General features: G+C 38.4%; 2 protein-coding genes and 1 long non-coding RNA gene across 3 annotated transcripts; 2 read left to right on the forward strand and 1 right to left on the reverse strand.

Annotated features, from left to right (window-relative positions):
• Positions 1 to 1,579: 1,579 nt before the first annotated feature.
• Positions 1,580 to 3,122, forward strand: LOC130994716 (uncharacterized). The gene is made up of 2 exons (XR_009091894.1): positions 1,580 to 2,356; positions 2,869 to 3,122. It is a non-coding gene; the product is annotated as an uncharacterized LOC130994716 (long non-coding RNA).
• Positions 3,123 to 15,180: 12,058 nt separating this feature from the next.
• LOC130994717 (uncharacterized) lies at positions 15,181 to 16,418 on the forward strand. The gene is made up of 2 exons (XM_057919786.1): positions 15,181 to 15,247; positions 15,342 to 16,418. Exon 2 carries the CDS (start codon positions 15,521 to 15,523, stop codon positions 15,989 to 15,991), a length of 471 nt encoding a protein of 156 aa, XP_057775769.1. The 5' UTR covers positions 15,181 to 15,247; positions 15,342 to 15,520; the 3' UTR covers positions 15,992 to 16,418.
• Positions 16,419 to 16,822: 404 nt separating this feature from the next.
• Positions 16,823 to 19,712, reverse strand: LOC130994363 (uncharacterized). The gene is made up of 8 exons (XM_057919408.1): positions 19,703 to 19,712; positions 19,578 to 19,649; positions 18,948 to 19,013; positions 18,727 to 18,792; positions 18,121 to 18,186; positions 17,885 to 17,959; positions 17,727 to 17,792; positions 16,823 to 17,633 (listed from the first exon to the last, which is right to left on the reverse strand). Exons 1-8 carry the CDS (start codon positions 19,710 to 19,712, stop codon positions 16,966 to 16,968), a joined length of 1,089 nt encoding a protein of 362 aa, XP_057775391.1. The 3' UTR covers positions 16,823 to 16,965.
• Between the last annotated feature and the right edge of the window lie 296 nt (positions 19,713 to 20,008).

Genomic DNA, 20,008 nt, shown 5'->3' on the forward strand with positions numbered 1-20,008 from the left:
CGCGAAGGTCTACGACTTAGTTTTCCTCGTGCGAGGTAGATCAGGCTACACAACGGTGGTTTCTCGATCCTTTTTCGTCGTAAGGATAGTGAGAAACGAAGGCCGTAAGTTGGCCGGTGGCTAAGTCGGGAATTCGACGTTGGCCGCCGAAGGATATTGCGGCCTTTGGTCAGGAAAATATAGAGAAGGCTTCGGCCTTTCGATTGTTGGGTTTGGTAGCCTGAAGATGGAGGAACGAGTACACGTTCTCGGTTCAGAGCCTAGTGGCCGGTCGGCGAAGAAACAGCCCGGCGAAGGGAGCTCACTTGAGCTCTTGCAAGTAAGAAATTTAAAAAAATTCTTCTAAACTCTCTCTTGCCTCACACCTCTTGCTGCACTTCTATTTAACAAAGGGGGAAAAAATATACAGTGTTTACAACACTCACAACACTCAACTCACACCCGTTATACCCCGAGAAAATTACTATCTAATTTTCTCACACCAAAAGCTTCTAACTAAGCTTTTGTCTCAAACCCTCAAACTCTCGTATTTGAGATTTTACTTCAACTTACTCTTGCTCTCTCTAACAGAAAGAAGTATTTTCTGCTTTGGTGTGTTTTTAAACTGCTGCGAATCCTAGCAATTTATAGGCAAAACTGGAATAGTGTTACTGTAGCAAAGGTTGAAAAATCATGCGCATTAGTCCAAAGCAGCCAAAACTTTTCTGCAAAGCACCAACTTTTTTTTTGACAAATTGTTAGCACCAACTTTTTGACTAACAAGGGAATAGTGTAGGAATTGATGTGTTGGATGAAAAATCGAGACATACGTGTAGTGCCGTGATCTAGTTTCTCCTAGTTCCTGTAATAATTCTCCAATTCTCGTTTAATAAATACTCGTCGTATTTATATAAATTAAATCCTCAATCTTGAGATTTAATACGTGAAAGTCGAAATTAATTCGCGACTTAGTACTAAACATATAAAGCGTGAAATAATAAAATTATTATTAACATAAACTCGAGTTATAATTCTAGCAATTCGATTTAAATAACACGATTTATGAAATCGGTTATAAATCTAAAATTTCTAATACTATTGATTAAATCAATCAACTGGTAATGCAAGGTCTCAAACGTGTAGCTAAACCAATAATTTAATTATTGGTTTGATTCATGATTGAATATTAAATCGCAGCTCTGTATCTCTTATACAGACTTTTGCTGAAATAATATTATCTGAATAAAATAGTCACAATAAATAATTAAAAGAATTTTATAACTAATGCACATGTTTAATCTAATATATATTTAAAAGAGCGGGGCATTACACCATAAGTCAAGTTTCGATCGGTGAAAGCCTTTGAAACTTTAATATGTCACTCTAGACTCCCGTATCTTTCTTTTGACTTCGGCCTCACCATTTTTGAGTAAGGGAAACAACCGGTATAAATTCTTGAAATCTAGTTCTTATTCCTTGTACCATCCAGTAGGTTTTACAAACCTATGACTTTGAGCTCGCAAAGGCCGACTTAAATCTTTGATTCTCTGACATGTTGGGAACTTACTTGTTCAGTTTTAGAATTTTTGGTGAAGCCTAAAGTGGTTTTTCCGATTTATGTTCTGAATCTGCCAAACTTGAACCCTTTTTGTGCGCTGAACTTTAGACAGTCATATCTTCTAAACCATGAATCGTCTTGGGGTAAATCCAACTGGAGAGTGTCACGCTCTCTCCCTAGTTTCCGGATTGACCCTTGGGGTTCCCAGTGGAGTTTTGTAATGGGAGATATGAATTTTTAAAGAAAGCCCACTGACTTGGTTGTAATCTGGAAATCTGAAATTTTCAGATCTTTGCTTGTTAAATACCCATCTTCGAGAGGGCATATCTTGCTCGTTTGAACTTTGTTTTATTCGATTCAAATTGGAGAATGATCCTTGAAATGTCTAGTTTCCAGAATGTCTTTTGGAGCCTCATTTGGAGATCCGAGGAGGATTTGGTGTCTGTTGCAAAACAACCCCTTAAGAGCTCAAGTTGTTGAATTATTTTCTATGTATCAAAGTTGATTTTAAAGGATGTTTCATGAAAGATTTAGTATATGTGCGTAACGAGTTTGGGACATGTTTTGTGCAAAGTTTTTATGAAAATGAGTGAGTTAACCTAGATAAGGCATCAAGATAAGCTAATGTATGTAAAATGCATAATCCCTAGTTCGATTATGCGTTGTAAGTTCGGGAATAGGTTGACCCAGAGACCCTAAGTAGACAACGATTATCGTTATCTATGGTATGTGCTAAGTGCTAAGAACTCGTCTTGTAGGAAATGGTTCACAGGACGGTACGACAACTTAAGACCACCTCTCTTCCATACCGAGGATCAGGTGGGCATTACTTTCATATATATCAAATGAGTTTCAAATTACAGTTGAACAGTTATTTCATTGCAAAATCCTTGAACTGAAAGTTATTTCAAGTATTGTCTTGCCATAAAATGTTTCAATTTCAGTATGATATCTATCTGATGTGGCTTTGCCAAGTTATGTAATCGAATTCGGGTCCTGAGCAGTTGATAGCTATCCTGCCAGGGCTAGTGTACACCCAGGGCCGTGAGTCATCTAGCGGGTTGGCCGGTCAAGTGACCGTGAGAGGTGGCCACCTCTCCGGCACACAGCTTCAGATATGATAGACTATAAGAGAACTTAGACTGATCAGTCGAACTTTAAGAATCACAAAAGAATTTAGTAAGCTTGGGCCTATTTCACGAAAACTCCCTTGCTGTACTGTTTATGATGGCATGACAATTTACAGTTTTGAAGCATGTATTTTATACTTAGGCATACGTGCCCACTGAGTGCTCTTGTACTCAGCCCTGCATATATTTCTAAATGTGCAGGTTGAGCAGTGGCTGATGAAGATGAAGTGACGAGTGGAGCTTTTGTCATAAGTCGATTAAATGAACTCTTGGATACATGTCTTCATACATGTAATCAGATTATATTTTCCGCTGCGTATTCTTCAGTAATAAGCCCTTTTGAATTAAGTCGGATTCATCCGAACTTACTAGTTATTTGAATCTTTGTAACTAAACATAAGTTATATCATAAATGTCCCCTTCACTGTTAATGATTAAGTTCGATCCTTCATAAATTATTCACTCCCTTTCTAACCCCGCTTCTAATCTCCCTCCCTTAGTCACGGTTTCCCGGCTTAGTTATCCTTAATTAAGTCCGGTCGTGACATTCAAAGAACTTGTTCTTTGTAGCATAGTTGACACTCGTTCAAACCTCCTCCCCAAAAGAGTGTTTAAGTGATTCGGAGTTCAGGAATGTACTCTGACTCTGAGTGAGAAGTCTTAGCGCGGGTTGTGCTAAGCAAGAGAAATCCGACACGAGTGAAGTGTGGGTACTGAAGAAGGGTTTTCTTCAGTGGTACGGCTGTGTGCACCCGGCAAGCACACGGTTCGGTTTGCAGTGCACCAGTTAAGCACTTGCGGAGTGGATTGTTGGTCTGATCAACCGACCGTGGATGTAGGAAGTGTTTTCCGAACCACGTAAAAGTCTCACTGTTGTTTACAGCTTTCAGTTTTACATTTATACTTGTGTTATTTCATTTGATAAACTGAACACTGATTAACTGCAAAGAGAAACCTAAGACCAACAACGTGCTCCACCGAGGCAATTGCGAAACTAAGTTTAATTTCCGCTGCGTATGATATCAGTCTGACTGATCTATCTTCTGATAGTCAGGAAGAGTGTTATCATCTCTATTTTAGCAAACTCGACTGAAGCCCTTACGTGCATCAGTTAAGTTCCAGCAACTTAACTGATAACTCTCTACTGAAGAGTTTTCAGTATCAGGCGTCAACCCTGTTTGGTCAAAACTGTTTTCAGTAGAATAGGTGTCTTTGTTTGCGTGTAAAGTTTCATTTTGATCTCTATCTGAGATCCCTCTAATTGAGGAGTTTTAAAAATGGCCCATAGGTGTATTCCCCCCCCCCATACACCTACTCGAGACCCTCAGGACCTAACAATTGGTATCAGAGCAGGTTGTTCGCAAGAATTCTCTGTATCTGATTAGGTTCTAACTGAACTAGATCCTAATGATGGTATTTTGTTTTTGATCAAAATCTTTTCTCAAGATTCCTCTTGAGATTGCTTGCTCCGTGCAGTTTTCTTGTTTTCTGTGCGTTTCTCCCTGTTTTCTCTCCAATGAACAGGAATAAGAAATACTCCTCTAGCGATTATGTTCATACATACTTTCGAGGAATCAACGGACTTGAGATCGGGAAATTGGATTCAGACGATGACGACAGATTCATCTATCCAGAAGAAAATCAGAGTCCAGCCCACTCACAGTCAGAAGGAACGAGCAGATATGATCAAACACGATTAGAGTATCAACACCTAAGTACGAGCATTGAAAATTTCCTTAGGGAGCACAGGCAGATCATCAGTGAGATTGATCATGTGCAAGATGCTCGAAGGATCGTCATGCACCACTTCATTTCAGATGAAGACGAAGCTGACAGAAGAGATGTTCAAGAGCGCAGACTGATCAACAGACTGAAATTACTTCAGTTTCAGAAACAAGAACTTTTGCCACGTCTCAAGAAAACAGAGACAGAATTTAAATTTTTGAAGAAGTGATTCATGAAGAAACACTTCAGTACAGAAGAATGATGGAGCGAGAAAGAAACGCGCAACAACAGTCGATAGATTAGAAACCGAAGAAGAACCAGTCATACACTCTAGGGGGAACTTGCACTTCAATCAACAACTAATTTAGTAGTATTCACTGTGTAAGCTTCTCTCAATAATCTTACTTGTAATTTTGACTGCTTCTCTTTATCTTTTTCGACTGAAATGTACTTAGTCTGACGTGTCATTTTATTTACATTCTCAATTTCTTTTAATTGACACGTGCTTTTACTAACAAGCGGAGTGATCCACATGCCACGTCTCCATTTGCACGGATTTCAAAAGTTTATTAAAACCGCCTCGTGCACGATCTTTCACATTCTCTACTAAAACGTTTCATCTTCGACTAAAAGATTTACTCAATCTTAGAGAAATCATTTGTGCAAAATTCCTTGAGTGTGCTTTCTCTACAAGGCTAACAGTGAAAATCCACAGTTCAATCTCTATGAGAACCAATTTACAGATTTTTGCAGAAATCTTCTTCACTCAAAATTCCACATGGGAAAATCAGCATCTCAACAAGTTGTATGTTACGAATCCCTTGTAACATTTGAGGCACTCCAGAATCTTGCTGAGTTCAACAAGATTAATGAAATCTTGGAATGCCATGGATGGATGAAGTTCCTTCAATGCTCACCAGAGTTTCTTCTTGACGGGTCGACCATCAGAGAATTCTACGACAACATCAAGACTGATGAGTCAACTGGTGATCTCAAAACTGAAATCTCCATGTTCACAAATAGAGATTTCTCAGACTCCACAAAGATATCCATCAACATCTCTCGAGCAGCAAGAGAAGTGTTCAATCTCCCAACTGACGGACTAGCCCCATTCTTCGCCGATGACGAAGCCACAAATCTCATGAGAGATACGCTGATAAGTGATGCATCTGCCGACCACAACATCACAAATGTTCTAAGCTTATCAAGACTACATCCTCATCTCAGACCAATCGCCAAAATGATCAAGAAATGCTGGTTTGGCACTCTTGGATCTCCTGGTCATCTCTCAAGACCTCACAAACTGGTGCTGATCGCCCTGCTTCAGAAAGGCCCATTCAACTGGGAGAAGGCCTATCTTCAAATCCTTGCTGAAGAAAAGAAGGAATCCCATTCCACCAAGCATCTTCGTCAGGGAACCAGAGTTTCATCACTGATTCTTCACAGTGCAAACGAAACTCGATGCTTCTGGAAGAACACCACTCAAGTGTCTTCCACCATCCATCTGTTCGAAGGACAGAAAAGCTCAGCCAAAGGGAATGTCAGTCTGACAACTAAAACCCCTCTCGCCACTACAGAGCCATGCTACAAGGCTCGAGGCTCGATCAAAAGAAAATTTGACAGTTTGTCATCTCCAGTCAAGATTCTTCTTGACACTCCTCAAGAGTCTCCCAAAGTGGATCCTGAAGAAGCTGCACAGAAAGCTTCAGAAGAAGTGCAAATTCCAAGCACTGAAAACAACTCAGCGACAATCTCCCACTGTTCCACCACAAGATGAAGAAAATCAACAGCCGAAGGAGACACAAGCAACTGATTCAGAAGAACTACCTCTCAGAGGATTCTTCCACTTCTGCCTTCGACAAGAAGGCGAAGTTTGATGAGCCTGCTGACATTGATGCCGCATCCTCATCCTCAGCCACTGTCAATCAAACTGCCCTTCTCAAAGACTTTGTGACACAACTGGCCCAACACTGTGTCACAACCACCTTTCCCTAATCTTAGCAACCCTGAATCCTGAAGAGTTTCGGGATCTTGTCAACTACTTCTTCTTCATCTTCATCAAAACCCTGCCCAAGTCTTAATACAAAGAAATTGATGAAGTTCTCACTGCAGAAGAATTGGAAGCCCTAGAGAACAGTATCTTTGAGAAATTCAAAGTCACTAATCTCTGGGATGCTATTCATGACTGGGCACCCAACTTCAAACTGTATCTGATTTCCAGAGGTCTTCTCAAAGAAGATGACACTGAGGACACTGAAGCCCACCGTGAGTCTCCACCGCGTCAGACTGCTACCGCCGACGCAAGAGGTGAAGAAGCACTTGCTGAAGATCAAAGACCTGCAAGACCTCTCACTGATGGAGGATTTCAAATGCTGGACGAAAGGCTGCTCATTCAAGAAGAAGCAACTTATGAGCTGAAAGTCAAAATGGCTATTCTTGAATCAACAGTCATGCATCTTCAACAGCAACTGGAAATACAGAACAGGTACAGCGGTGTTCCTGAGTCCGATGACAAAGACAAACGAGAAGAAGACAAGAAGGAAAAATGGAAGATGATTGAAGAACCAAAATGAAGTCCTCCTAGGAAACCAAGCAAGCAGCTCCGCATCAACTAAAAGACAAAGAAAGATCAAGGAATGTCATCTAATCAGAAACTCTTTCATTTTGTAAATGATATTCTTAGATTGTCTTAGTTCATTCCTCCTTGTTTTGTTCTTCTGCACTTTTATGCATCTTTGACTCTCATTAAATTCCAAACTGATTTACTTTCGTTACTATTTCTCAATCGTTGTTCCCTGTGCCTTATTACTTGAGTTGACAATGGATTATCCAATTTAGGGGGAACTCTGCTTATGTATTATCAGTATTTGACTGTTTTCCTAACTGATTGTTGGGAACTTACTTTTATCGGCCTTTATCTTTGACTGATAAAGAAAATAGGGTCTGTAGGTCATAATGATTAACTGACGTCTTTGCGTTTAGTATTGAACTTTTAATTTCTGCACACCTCTTTTTGAGCATATCTTTTCAAATCATTGCATGCACTGTACGCCTCCTATTTTCAGCAAGAGATCGTGTCCAATATTCCATATCAGTTTAAATCTCTTATTTTAAGGTATTCCTCTGACGGGCATTAATTACGGACGTCAAAATTCATTAAACCTGACTAAGCGCGCAGATTTCAAACCGCCCACGTCTTTTCGATTGCCCTAGGAAACTGTTCATCCTCCACGATCACACTTTCTTCATTACGGCCACTCCTCCATCTTCCATTACTTTTGCATTCGCTCTAACTCCCAAAATCCACAGCACTCTACTGTGAGATTACTCTCTGCAAATTTCTCTTCTCAGATTTCACATTCGAAATGGCCAAGACCAACATGAAGAACGACAACAAGAAGGAGGCTCCGATCGAGAAAGAAGTCAGATACGAACAGTTCGTGCACAAGGAATCTTTCGAGAAGAAGCCTGAATATGCGAAAGTCTCGACAATCCTCAACCAGCACAGATGGACCAAATTTGTCACCAGTGAAGCGTAATATCTACTTGATGATGGTGTTAGAGAATTCTACAAGAAACTCTATTTCAACGACTCTGAAGAACTCATCTCAAAAGTCAGTGTCTACACCTCGGCAGATTGTGTTGTAGAGACTCTCAACGTCTCTCAGATTGTCAAAAAACTGTTCAAACTCCCGAACAGTGGAACTTCCTTCTTCAGACTGACTGATGAGGAAGCTAACAAGACTCTTAAGTCTGCTCTGAAGGATGAAACTGAATCGACGGAATGCCAAGTCACACTTTCCCACCTTCATCCTGAGTATGCCATGCTGGGCAAGATAATCCAGAAATGCTGGATAGGTGCAACTGGAACCCCCGACAAAGCTTCTCAACCTCAGAAGAATGTTATGGAAGCTCTTCTGAAGGATGAACCCTTCAATTGGGAAGAAGCTTATCTGAAGCTTCTCTACAACGAAGCCCACAACACGAGGCCGGCGACAATGGTTCGACAAGGGAACAGGGTCTCCCAGATTATCATCCAAGGAACAAAGAAGCATAGCTTTGTGAGATGGTCAAAGATGATTGACTTCACAGACAATCTTCGTCTCTTTAAGCCTGCAAAAAGAGAACCCAAACCTTCTCCGAAGACGAAGGTAATTAATATCTCCTCCCCACAATCATCTGAATCTGACACCCCTGAATCACCTCCGTCAAATCCTCCTGCTCACACGAATGTGCCCCGCCGATCCCGTTCCACCCTCCCCCATAAATCCTCCAGAAAACTAATTTATCCGAAATCCAAAGGCAAAGCTGTCTTGGAAACTTTCCCTGAACCAGCCCCCACTATTCCTTCAAAAGGTACTCAGGAAATCGTTGACCTGCAGTCAGAAGCTCAATGAGAAGCTACAAATCACCTCTGTTATCTCCTTGGTGATTTCAATACGTCACTAGAAGTCTACCGGAACCTACATAGACTTCTCACGTATACCTACATGAAGACGGCACCCTGCCCACGGATCAACAGTCTTCAAAGTGAAGGAATATTAAATTGAATTAATACTCGATTGCCCGATGATCGTTTCTTGGATTATTATTAATTCATCATACAACGATTAAATCCTAACATGCTCCTATGAATTTAACAGCTGCACACAGGTGTTAGGAAAACTTACTTGAGAATCGGATGCACAAACTGTTGATGATCGCATCGAAAGAATCTGACTCCAGCTCTGATCTTCTCGACTGTATCCCGCTCAATTCCCAACGTTGGATGGACAACGAGCTATGGAAATTCCCAAGACAGAAATCACCACTCACGTTTCTTGCGCCCCCTCTGCTCTCAAAACCCTAATTTTTTATCAGTGTGTTTTCCTGAGAGCTGACAGCTGTATTTAATAATACAGAAAATAGAGAGGGGCGCCAGTTTCTAGTGAGGGCCGAAAATCTGCTCTACTTGGGCTAGGAGACATTGGGCCAGCCCTAGGGACCAGATACACGGAATAAAGATGGGCCTCAAATAAATTAATTTATCTATGGTCAACCCAGACCATAATTAATTTATAAATATCAGTTCATTCCACTAGAGAATCGATACTGACTTACCCCTTTATTGCCGGTGATGAGTCGGGGCTTGTATTTAGACTTATTAAATCTCCGTATTTAAAATATCCGACATCCATTAATTAATTAGAGCTCTGACAGCTTAAATTAATTAATCTCTTAATAATTCCTTAAGCAGTACCACTCAAACTTTATTATTACGCCTGAACTTAATCAACCTGCAGGGTTTAGCGTAATAAACCTTATTGAGCTCCTTAAGGGGATGTCATTATCCTATACCGGATACGGGTACTAATACAGATAATCAAATATCATATATTAACCGCTATCACCCAAGATACAGAGTACTCGAGTTAGTATATAACTTTCACCCATAGTAAGTCAAAGTGATATACGAATTAATATATATATCTGAATACTTATTAGTATTAAGATTTATAAGTCACCGAGATCTTGATTCTTCACTTGAGTCAGATAGAAGAATACATCTCAAACTGTGGTCCTATCAATACGTAATGACGTACCAGTATAGACAAGTAGCCAAGACAAACTACTTCCATCTATACTGCAGCCTAAACCAATAACTTGTCCTAGAGTTATTTCGGCTGTGATCATATTATATCTCTTAAGGTTATTCCAATTATGTGGTCTTCTGTGATCTACAACACACCATATAATCTACTTATACAGAGATAAAGAACATACATATGCAATCATGAACACAATCAGATAGGAGATAAGAATAGTGAAAACAGGAATCATTGTATACAAGCATAAAGTTCTTGCTTTCAGTATACAAATCCAACACAAAGCTCTCAAGCCGAAGACTCATTCGAGATGGAAGAAGCATCCTTGATCAGTCTCTTTCAAATTGAGAAAATTTGGGATATAATTCATGGCTTTTGACAGATTCGCCATGAATTATTTGGATTCTTTCAATCAATCCAGACATCCCACCCCATTCAATGATGATGCTGGCACTTCAAAGGCGACTGAAGAGCCCTTCATCTCTGAACAAGTAGCTGATTTACTCAGCTCTCCTGCATGTGACTCTGCTCCACAGGCGGAATCTGCAACTGATCCTGCCGCCTCTGCACAGCTGATGATTGATCCAATCAGTTAGTTGAACTTGACGTCAACTCCTCCAACAATCTCTGCTGAAGATGACCAAGTCGGTGTCATTGAAATAGATGCACCTCTCTGCTCGTCGCCCGCAGTAGAACTGAGATCAGCTGACAATGCTGATCCCCCAGCCTCTGAAGGACGAGTCGAGGACATCACCAAGTCTCCTCAACCTTCATCAACACCCCTCTTGAACACTGATGAGCCTACCCCATTTGAAGGCATCACCATCAGTCAAGAGCAGACGAGTTCTCAGCCTCCTACTGAAGAAAAAGCTGAATGCTCTGCTCCACCGAGCACAGCCGAGGCATCCACTTCAAAAGCTTCATCTGACGATCGACAAACGAAGGCCTCTTCTACCGATCAGGAAATACCAATAGAACAAGTCGAGCTTTCTCGCCCAGCGGGACCTATTCTATTTGATTCAGACGAAGAAACTGACGAGCTTCTTACAATCTGGAAACACAATCGACCGCACAAGAATTAGTTTCTGATCTCTACAGATGTAGAAGATCCGATCGCTGTCTTGCTTGACCACATCTCCAATCAACAGCTTGAAATCGACTCACTCCATCATGAGCTCGAACGTCAGAACATCTATGGAGAAAAATTTGTGAAGAAACTCAAAGAAGTCCAGGAACAGGCAACTGCAGATATGATTCATCATTCCGTGTTGATCAATAAGCTCCAACTTGAGTTGAGGACAGAGGAAGTTGCTCTTATCAAATACAAGAAGAAAATGCTTGATCCAGAGAACGGTCTCCCCAAAATCAAGAAGGATCACGATAACTTGTGCAACCTTTTTCTTGAAACAGAGATCCAGACAAAGACGCAACTTCTTGAGCTCAAAGAACGGGTCAACAAAATGGAACTTGAATTCTCGCAGACGTTTATGCCTTCAACTGAAGTCAGATACCTCGTTGCCGACACAGTACGCCCTATCCTGGAACGCCTTACAAAAGTTGAACAGCAAATCCAACGACCTCAAGAGTCCCCTGACTCTGCCCTTCTTCAGAAGATGTTTAATGATCTTTAGGAGCTGAAAAGCCGACTTCCTCCCGATGATGCCAAAAAGGGGGAAGAGGATATGCTGAAGCGCATCCGAAGGGAAGAGGATTGGATCCCTTCATACTTTAATAGGGCTGAAGATATTATCTCAAAGGTTGCTCCTACCACTGCCTTAGTCGAACTCGATAGAAAGAGAGCCAGAGGAAGCTCTTCAAATGAGCCAGAGCCAAAGAAGACGAAACTCGACTTCGTATCAACTCTTCTGGAAGGTCCAAAGCTTACGCACTACTTCAGTGAAGGATTGATGGTATCATACTTGGAAACGTTTGAGCGTCCAGACAAATGGATACCATCTGAGTTGAACGATTGGTGGGAGAAGACAAAGGAATGCTACACCAAGTGGATGGTTTTTGCCAACATCCAAGGTGACAGGGATTACAGGAATGATGCCTGGAAATATTGCCAGAACGAGCTTTGGTCTTAAAAATGCAGGAAGCTCAAAGAAGACTCGGAACGAGCATTCCTGATCCTCAGAAGAAGATTGTGGCTCCACCAAGGATCAAGAATGGAGTCAACAGAGACAAAATCAAGACAGAGTTCAGAGCCATCTGCAAGATATGGAATTTGAATCCAGACTCCAGTGCAGCCAGAGACATAAGGGAAGCATTCTTCAAATTGTATAATCAGAAATCTTGAGTCTTTTGGTTGACTTCTATGTTTTTAGTGTTGTTCTTTTCATCTCTTAATTGTAATTTAGACTGATGTCTTATCAAGTCTTTCATTAATGAAAAAAACTTCTTTTTGATCTCAACCTGAAGACAATGACTTTTTGTCGAGGCTCTGATTATGTTTTTCTGTCTTCTCCTTGTTCTGTTTTAGAACTATTTCGTTCTTAACTCTAAGTACAAGTTTTTAGGTTCTATTGTTAAGGGGGAACTGTTTTCACCCCAGTTTTAGAACTTGTGTTGGGAGTTCAATCTTTTTGTTGTCTAGAACTGTTGTGTGGTTTTGGCATCATCAAAAATGGGGAAATTGTTGGGAACCTTGTGGAATATCCTAATCCTTATTTTGATGATACCAAAATTCATAAGTCGTAATTGTAATAGACTAGAATTGTTTTGAACTCAAGTGTTAGAGTTCGGTTCTAGTTTAGCTTGCAGTATCGAAGACTGAAGACTGAAGACTGAAGAACGAAGGACTGAAGACTAAAGACTGCAGATACCAACTGAAGTATCAGTTGAAGAATCAGTTAGGAATTGATTACTAAATGCGTGCCGTGGACTGATATAAAGTCAAGTATCAGTTGAATATTCCTCCTCGGACTAATCTTCCAACGTTCAGAGGAAGCCACGTACTCACAAAGTACAGCCGCATTAAATGCAGAGATCTCAGGATCTCCTTATCTCTGCAGAGGTCATTCCTATCTGGTGGTTACTTTTCAGAGACGTCACATCTCTTGTCCATCAAGAGAGCCGTTTCCACCCAGACAAGGAACCTCGAAGATTGAAGCCTCAGCCCAAATTCGAATTGCTCTCCAACGGAAGAAATCTTGAGGACGTTCTACGCCAACGGATCTATTCAACAGTTCTCCTACAAATAGCGCTCGAGGATCACTTCAACCTTCACCGATTCAACGACATAAGCTGAAGCTCTACCAAAATTGCTACTCAGCCTAAAGCTTAATCTCCCCAAAGCTTGAATCGAAGAAGAGAATTCCAAAGCCAAAATCAGTCACTGCTGATTACACACATTCTCTTAGACCTTAGGCAAACCTCTGTTTACCAAAAAGCCAAGGTCAAACTTGCTTCAAATAACTTGTTCTTTGTAGCATAGTTGACACTCGTTCAAACCTCCTCCCCAAAAGAGTGTTTGAGTGATTCGGATTTCATGAAGGTACTCTGACTCTGAGTGAGAAGTCTTAGCGCGGGTTGTGCTAAGCAAGAGAAATCTGACACGAGTGAAGTGTGGGTACTGAAGAAGGGTTTTCTTCAGTGGTACGGTTGTGTGCACCCGGCAAGCACACGATTTGGTTTGCAGTGCACTTGTTAAGCACTTACGGAGTGGATTGTTGATCTGATCAACCGACCGTGGATGTAGGAAAAAAATTTTCCGAACCATGTAAAAATCTCTGTGTTGTTTACAGCTTTCAGTTTTATATTCATACTTGTGTTATTTCATTTGATAAACTGAACACTGATTAACTGCAAAGAGAAACCTAAGACCAACAACGTGCTCCACCGAGGCTATTGCGAAACTAAGTTTAATTTCCGCTGCGTATGATATCAGTCTGACTGATCTATCTTCTGATAGTCAGGAAGAGTGTTATCATCTCTGTTTTAGCAAACTCGACTGAAGCCCTTACGTGCATCAGTTAAGTTCCAGCAACTTAACTGATAACTCCCTACTGAAGAGTTTTCAGTATCAGTCGTCAACCCTGTTAGATCAAAACTGTTTTCAGTAGAACAGGTGTCTTTGTTTGCGTGTAAAGTTTCATTTTGATCTCTATCTGAGATCCCTCTGATTGAGGAGTTTTAAAAATGGCCCATAGGTGTATACCTTCCCCCCCCATACACCTATTCGAGACCCTCGGGACCTAACAGTCGGTAACTTCAGTCTTCAGTCCTTCGTTCTTCAGTCTTCAGTCTTCAGAACAACAACTAAACTAGAAAAGAATTCTAACACTTGAGTTTGAACAGTTCTAGTCTATGACAAGCAAAGCCTATGGATTTTGGTATCATCAAAACAAGGATTAGGATATTTCATTAACTTCCCAACATAATATGTCATGCCTTTTTTACTTAAAATTAGAACCCGAAATAAAGGAGACGATACCAACAAGTTGGTAGAAAAAGAGAAGGGGGCGCAACATGAAGGTAAATATCTTTTGAACTTATTATACCTCGGAAAATATATATTGAATTTGAATTTCACTATTTTGCATTAGCATATATATGTACGTATGTGTAAATTTAACTTATTTTTTTTAAAAAAATTAGAACCAAATGAAGCAGAAGAAAACTACAGTAAATTGGAAAAAAAGAAAAGAAAAGGGAAATGAGCATCAAGGTAAGTATGTTTTTAACTCAGAATACATTTTTTATTTGTTTATAATGAACAAACATTCATACATAACCATTTATAGAACTTAAAATTCATTATGTTGTACTGTTATATATATTTCTCTATACACTGAAGGGGCTGATCTTTGTTTTAAAATAGTACCAAGTGAAAAAGAAGACGAATCAAGCAAGGTGGTAAAAAAAAGAAAGGTGAAGGAGCGTCAAGGTAATTCCATTTATATAGACACTGAAACTCAATACATTGCGATATTTTGAAAAGACAATATTAATGAACGGACGTTGATATGCTTAGAATCTAGAGTTAATGTTTGCAAATATAAATGTATATGCTTTTTTTTAAACTGTCCATTTCAGTGGAACCATGAATAAGAACAAGGGGAGCGAAGAGGGCAAGGCTGTCGTCCAAAGAAAAAATCACTAAATCTGTAGGTATCCTATGGTTGTTCAATAATATGACCTATTTGTATATTTTTATATGCTCTGCATGTAATGAATGTTGACAACAATGTTATGATAATTAAGTGTCAAGATTAAAGCTGAGGGTCCTAGCGTAAAGGTTGAAGACCGTAAACGGAAGACATATCGATGTACAAAATTTTATTCATTTTTTTACCTCTGTAATTTTTTAGGCTAAATAACATATTTAACATGCTGTCAAACATTTTATTTTTATTTGCCCAGCTACTGGGAAGAAGATTGTTTCGCATGGTGTCGATCCTGAAAGTGAGAATGTACGAGCCAATGGTGAAGAAAAATATGGACCTGATGACTTTATTTCAATTCACACAAGGTCTACAACATTAACTTTTCATGATTCAATTCGACGATTGAATCAAGCTCAATGCGCAGCTGTACGTGATATGGGGTTTGGTCACTTGCTTCAGCTTCGAGTGAAGGGCATACCTTCAAAGCTTGCATATTGGGTGATTGATCACTTTGATAGTGATAAATCAGATTTCGAGTTGATGTTAGAGCACAAGGTTAAGGTTACTGAAGAAGACATTTTCAGAATTTACGGTTTCCTGAGAGTACTTGAAAAAATTGAAACGTTACGGAGTTCAGCAAATAGTAAGTTGATGGACGAGTGGATTGCTTCATTCAATGTTGACGATAAAGAAAAAATAAAGATCAAGTTGGTAATAGCAAAAATGCTTAATGAGATAGATGGAGGTATTTGGTTTAGAAGGAACTTCCGGTTAGTCATGTCATTTTGTTTGATTGAAAGTGGGTCGAACGGAATGGTTCCACCGTATATTCTTCAAGTGCTGGACGACGTAACCATGGTGAGCAGATTGAACTGGTGCGAATATACGTTGCGGGCATTGATATAACAAAAGGAAAAATGGTTAAAGAATAAAAGATCAACTTTCACAGAACCACTCCTATTGCTAATTGTAAGCTAACTCGTATAATTAGTTATATTTTTATACTTGTAACAATAACTAGTTATACTTTTATAATTTGCTCATGTTAACTCATACCTATTTTGTATTTTTACAGTTGTTCTATGTAGATAGGCTGGAGTTCGAAAAGGACAATATTAAGCGATCAATTCCAGTTTTGTTGAACTGGAGCAGCAATGATCTATATATATGGTATGACACTTTCGCAGAGATGAATTGATATGGTATGCGTGAGTAAGTGTATCTAACGTATCCATATATCAAATCTTCCATAATAACAAAAGATACGGTAGTGATATTTTATGGAAACCTTCGGTTACGAATATAAGAAAAATACAAACTTGCCCCCATAAATATTAATCAGCGACTATATGGAGAATTAATGACAACCGTCTGATTCCTCAAGAAGACTGCATCTTGTTCGTTCAATTTGAGGAATCAGACGGTTGTCATTAATTCTCCATATAGTCGCTGATTAATATTTACGGGGGCAAGTTTGTATTTTTCTTATATTCGTAACCGAATGTTTCCATAAAATATCACTACCGTATCTTTTGTTATTATGGAAGATTTGATATATGGATACGTTAGATACAGTTACTTACGCATACCATATCAATTAATCTCTGCGAAAGTGTCATCTCAGCGAAAGTGTCATACCATATATATAGATCATTGCTGCTCCAGTTCAAAACTGGAATTGATCGCTTAATATTGTCATTTTCGAGCTCCAACCTATCTACATAGAACAGCTGTAAAAATACAAAATAGATATGAGTTAACACGAGCAAATTATAAAAGTATAACTAGTTATTGCTACAAGTATAAAAGTATAACTAATTGTACAAATTAGCTTACAATTAGGAATAGGAGTAGTCCTGTGAAAGTTGATCTTTTATTCTTTAACCATTTTCCTTTTGTTCTATCAATGCCCGCAACGTATATTCGCACCAGTTCAATCTGCTCACCATGGTTACGTCGTCCAACACTTGAAGAATATACGGTGGAACCATTCCGTTCGATCCGCTTTCAATCAAACAAAATGACATGACTAACAGGAAGTTCCTCCTAAACCAAACACCTCCATCTATCTCATTAAGCATTTTCGCTATTACCAACTTGATCTTTATTTTTTCTTTATCGTCAACATTGAATGAAGTAATCCACTCGTCCATCAACTGACTATTTGCTGAACCCCGTAACGTTTCAATTTTTTCAGGTCCTCTCGGGAAACCGTAAATTTTGAAAATGTCTTCTTCAGTAACCTTAACCCTGTGCTGTAACATCAACTTGAAATCTGATTTATCACTATCAAAGTGATCAATCACCCAATATGCAAGCTTCGACGGTATGCCCTTCACTCGAAGCTGAAGCAAGTGACCAAACCCCATATCACGTACAGCTGCGCATTGAGCATGATTCAATCGCCGAATTGAATCATGAAAAGCTGATGTTGTAGACCTTGTGTGAATTGAAATAAAGTCATCAGGTCCATATTTTTCTTCACCATCGGCTCGTACATTCTCACTTTCAGGATCGACACCATGCGAAACAATCTTCTTCCCAGTAGCTGGGGAAATAAAAATAAAATGTTTGACAACATGTTAAATATGTTATTTACCCAAAAAATTACAGAGGTAAAAAAATGAATAAAATTTAGTACATCGATATGTCTTCCGTTTACGGTCTTCAACCTTTATGCTAGGACCCTCAGCTTTAATCTTGACACCTAATTATCATAACATTGTTGTCAACATTCATTACATACAGAGCATATAAAAATATACAAATAGGTCATATAATTGAACAACCATAGGATACCTTCAGATTTAGTGATTTTTTCTTTGAACGACAGCCTTGGCCTCTTCGCCCCCCTTGTTCTTATGCATGGTTCCACTGAAATGGACAGTTTTTTTTTTTTTTTTTTTAAAAGCATATACATTTATATTTGCAAACATTAACTCTAGATTCTAAGCATATCAACGTCCGTTCACTAATATTGTCTTTTCAAAATATTGCAATGTATTGAGTTTTAGTGTCTATAAAAATGGAATTACCTTGACGCTTCTTCACCTTTCTTTTTTTTACCACCTTGCTTGATTCGTCTTCTTTTCCACTTGGTACTATTTTAAAACAAAGATCAGCCCCTTCAGTGTATAGAGAAATATATATAACAGTAAAACATAATGAATTTTAAGTTCTATAAATGGTTATGTACGAATGTTTGTTCATTATAAACAAATAAAAAACGTATTCTGAGTTAAAAACATACTTACCTTGATGTTCCTTTCCCTTTATTTTTTTTCCAATTTACTGTTGTCTTCTTCTTCTTCATTTGGTTCTAATTTTTTTTTTTAAAGTTAAATTTACACATACGTACATATATATGCTAATGCAAAATAGTGAAATTCAAATTCAATATATATTTTCCGAGGTATAATAAGTTCAAAAGATATTTGCCTTCATGTTGCGCCCCCTTCTCTTTTTCTACCAACTTGTTGGTATCGTCTCCTTTTTTTCGGGTTCTAATTTTTAGTAAAAAAGGCATGACATATTATAAATACATACATAAATATACTAATAGAACATATTGAATTTTAACTTCAATATATATTTAGGTAGGTATAATTGGTAAGGTATAATAACGTATAACCATTATTTACCTTGTTGTTCACTCTCAATTCCTTTATCTAACACCTTGGTGCATCCATGTGACTTTTTGTTGGGTGCTATTTAAATACACAGTCAAACCCTTCAATAATGGAATCACATATATGACAATAAAACATATTGAAGTTAAACTTCGATATATATTTCATGTGTGAATGTTTATTCATTTAAAAAAAAAAAAAAGTTAAAATAATTTTAAACATATACATTTTACCTTCATGTTCCGTCCCCTTTTCCTTTTCTACCGGATCAATCGTATCATGTTCTTTTTCTTCCAGATCTGTTTAAAAAAAATCAACTCCTTTAATATATATATATATATATATATATTAACTAAAAAAAATTAATTTACATTTCAATATTTATTTATGTAGGAAATGTTCATTCATTAAAATATAGATAATGGATAATCAGTATAGTGGTTATTCATTAAAACAAGTTCAAAGAAAATTTACCATGAAGTTCCTTCCCCTTTTTTCTTATTCACAACATTGTTGAAGTCGGCTTCTTCTTCATTGATGTCTATTCAAACAAATAAGCAGTATAGTTTGATATTGATAACATAGCACACTATCATGGTAACACATAATAGTTGCTACAATCAATTAAGTACCTTTATTTTTACTTGATTCAATCTTAACGGATGACCTTGTCACTCTCTTCACCGGCTGTGTTGTGGATACTTCGTCTGCATCGTGAAAATATTAAATGCCATAATTAGTGTTCCCGTCTTTAACAGAACCAATGAATATAAACATTGACAATTGATTTCAGTCAAAATCATGTATGCCACACAATTATAATTATATATGTTTAGTGTTAAATAGCTTATGTTCACACTTACCTAAAATTTCGCATTCTATCTCTATTTCCTTATCTGATTTCGTCCATTCTTTGCGTGGATCCTTACCTGTGACTGTATAAACATAAAATTACATAGTCAACCAAAATGATGTCCAAAAATCAAACAAATGTTCATTAGAGATTTTTTAGAATTTTCCCATCATGCTTTGACGCATCTGTCTTTAGTTCGTCCGTCATCTTCATCTAAATTTCAAAAAACATTTAAAAATTAATGAAAAAAAACACACGGTATAGTAAGAGTATACTTGGAATTTCACATATAAATGTTCATTAAAATCCTTGGTTGTTCGACGGATAAGACAAAACACCAGGATCACAGATATAGTTTACGCAAAAGTGGGATGATATTAAGTGGTTTCGAATTTTTACCCCAACATAACTATCATAAAACACCAGCAACGATTTTTTTTA

This window comes from Salvia miltiorrhiza, chromosome 7 (assembly GCF_028751815.1).
Source record: "Salvia miltiorrhiza cultivar Shanhuang (shh) chromosome 7, IMPLAD_Smil_shh, whole genome shotgun sequence".
Classification (NCBI taxonomy): domain Eukaryota; kingdom Viridiplantae; phylum Streptophyta; class Magnoliopsida; order Lamiales; family Lamiaceae; genus Salvia; species Salvia miltiorrhiza.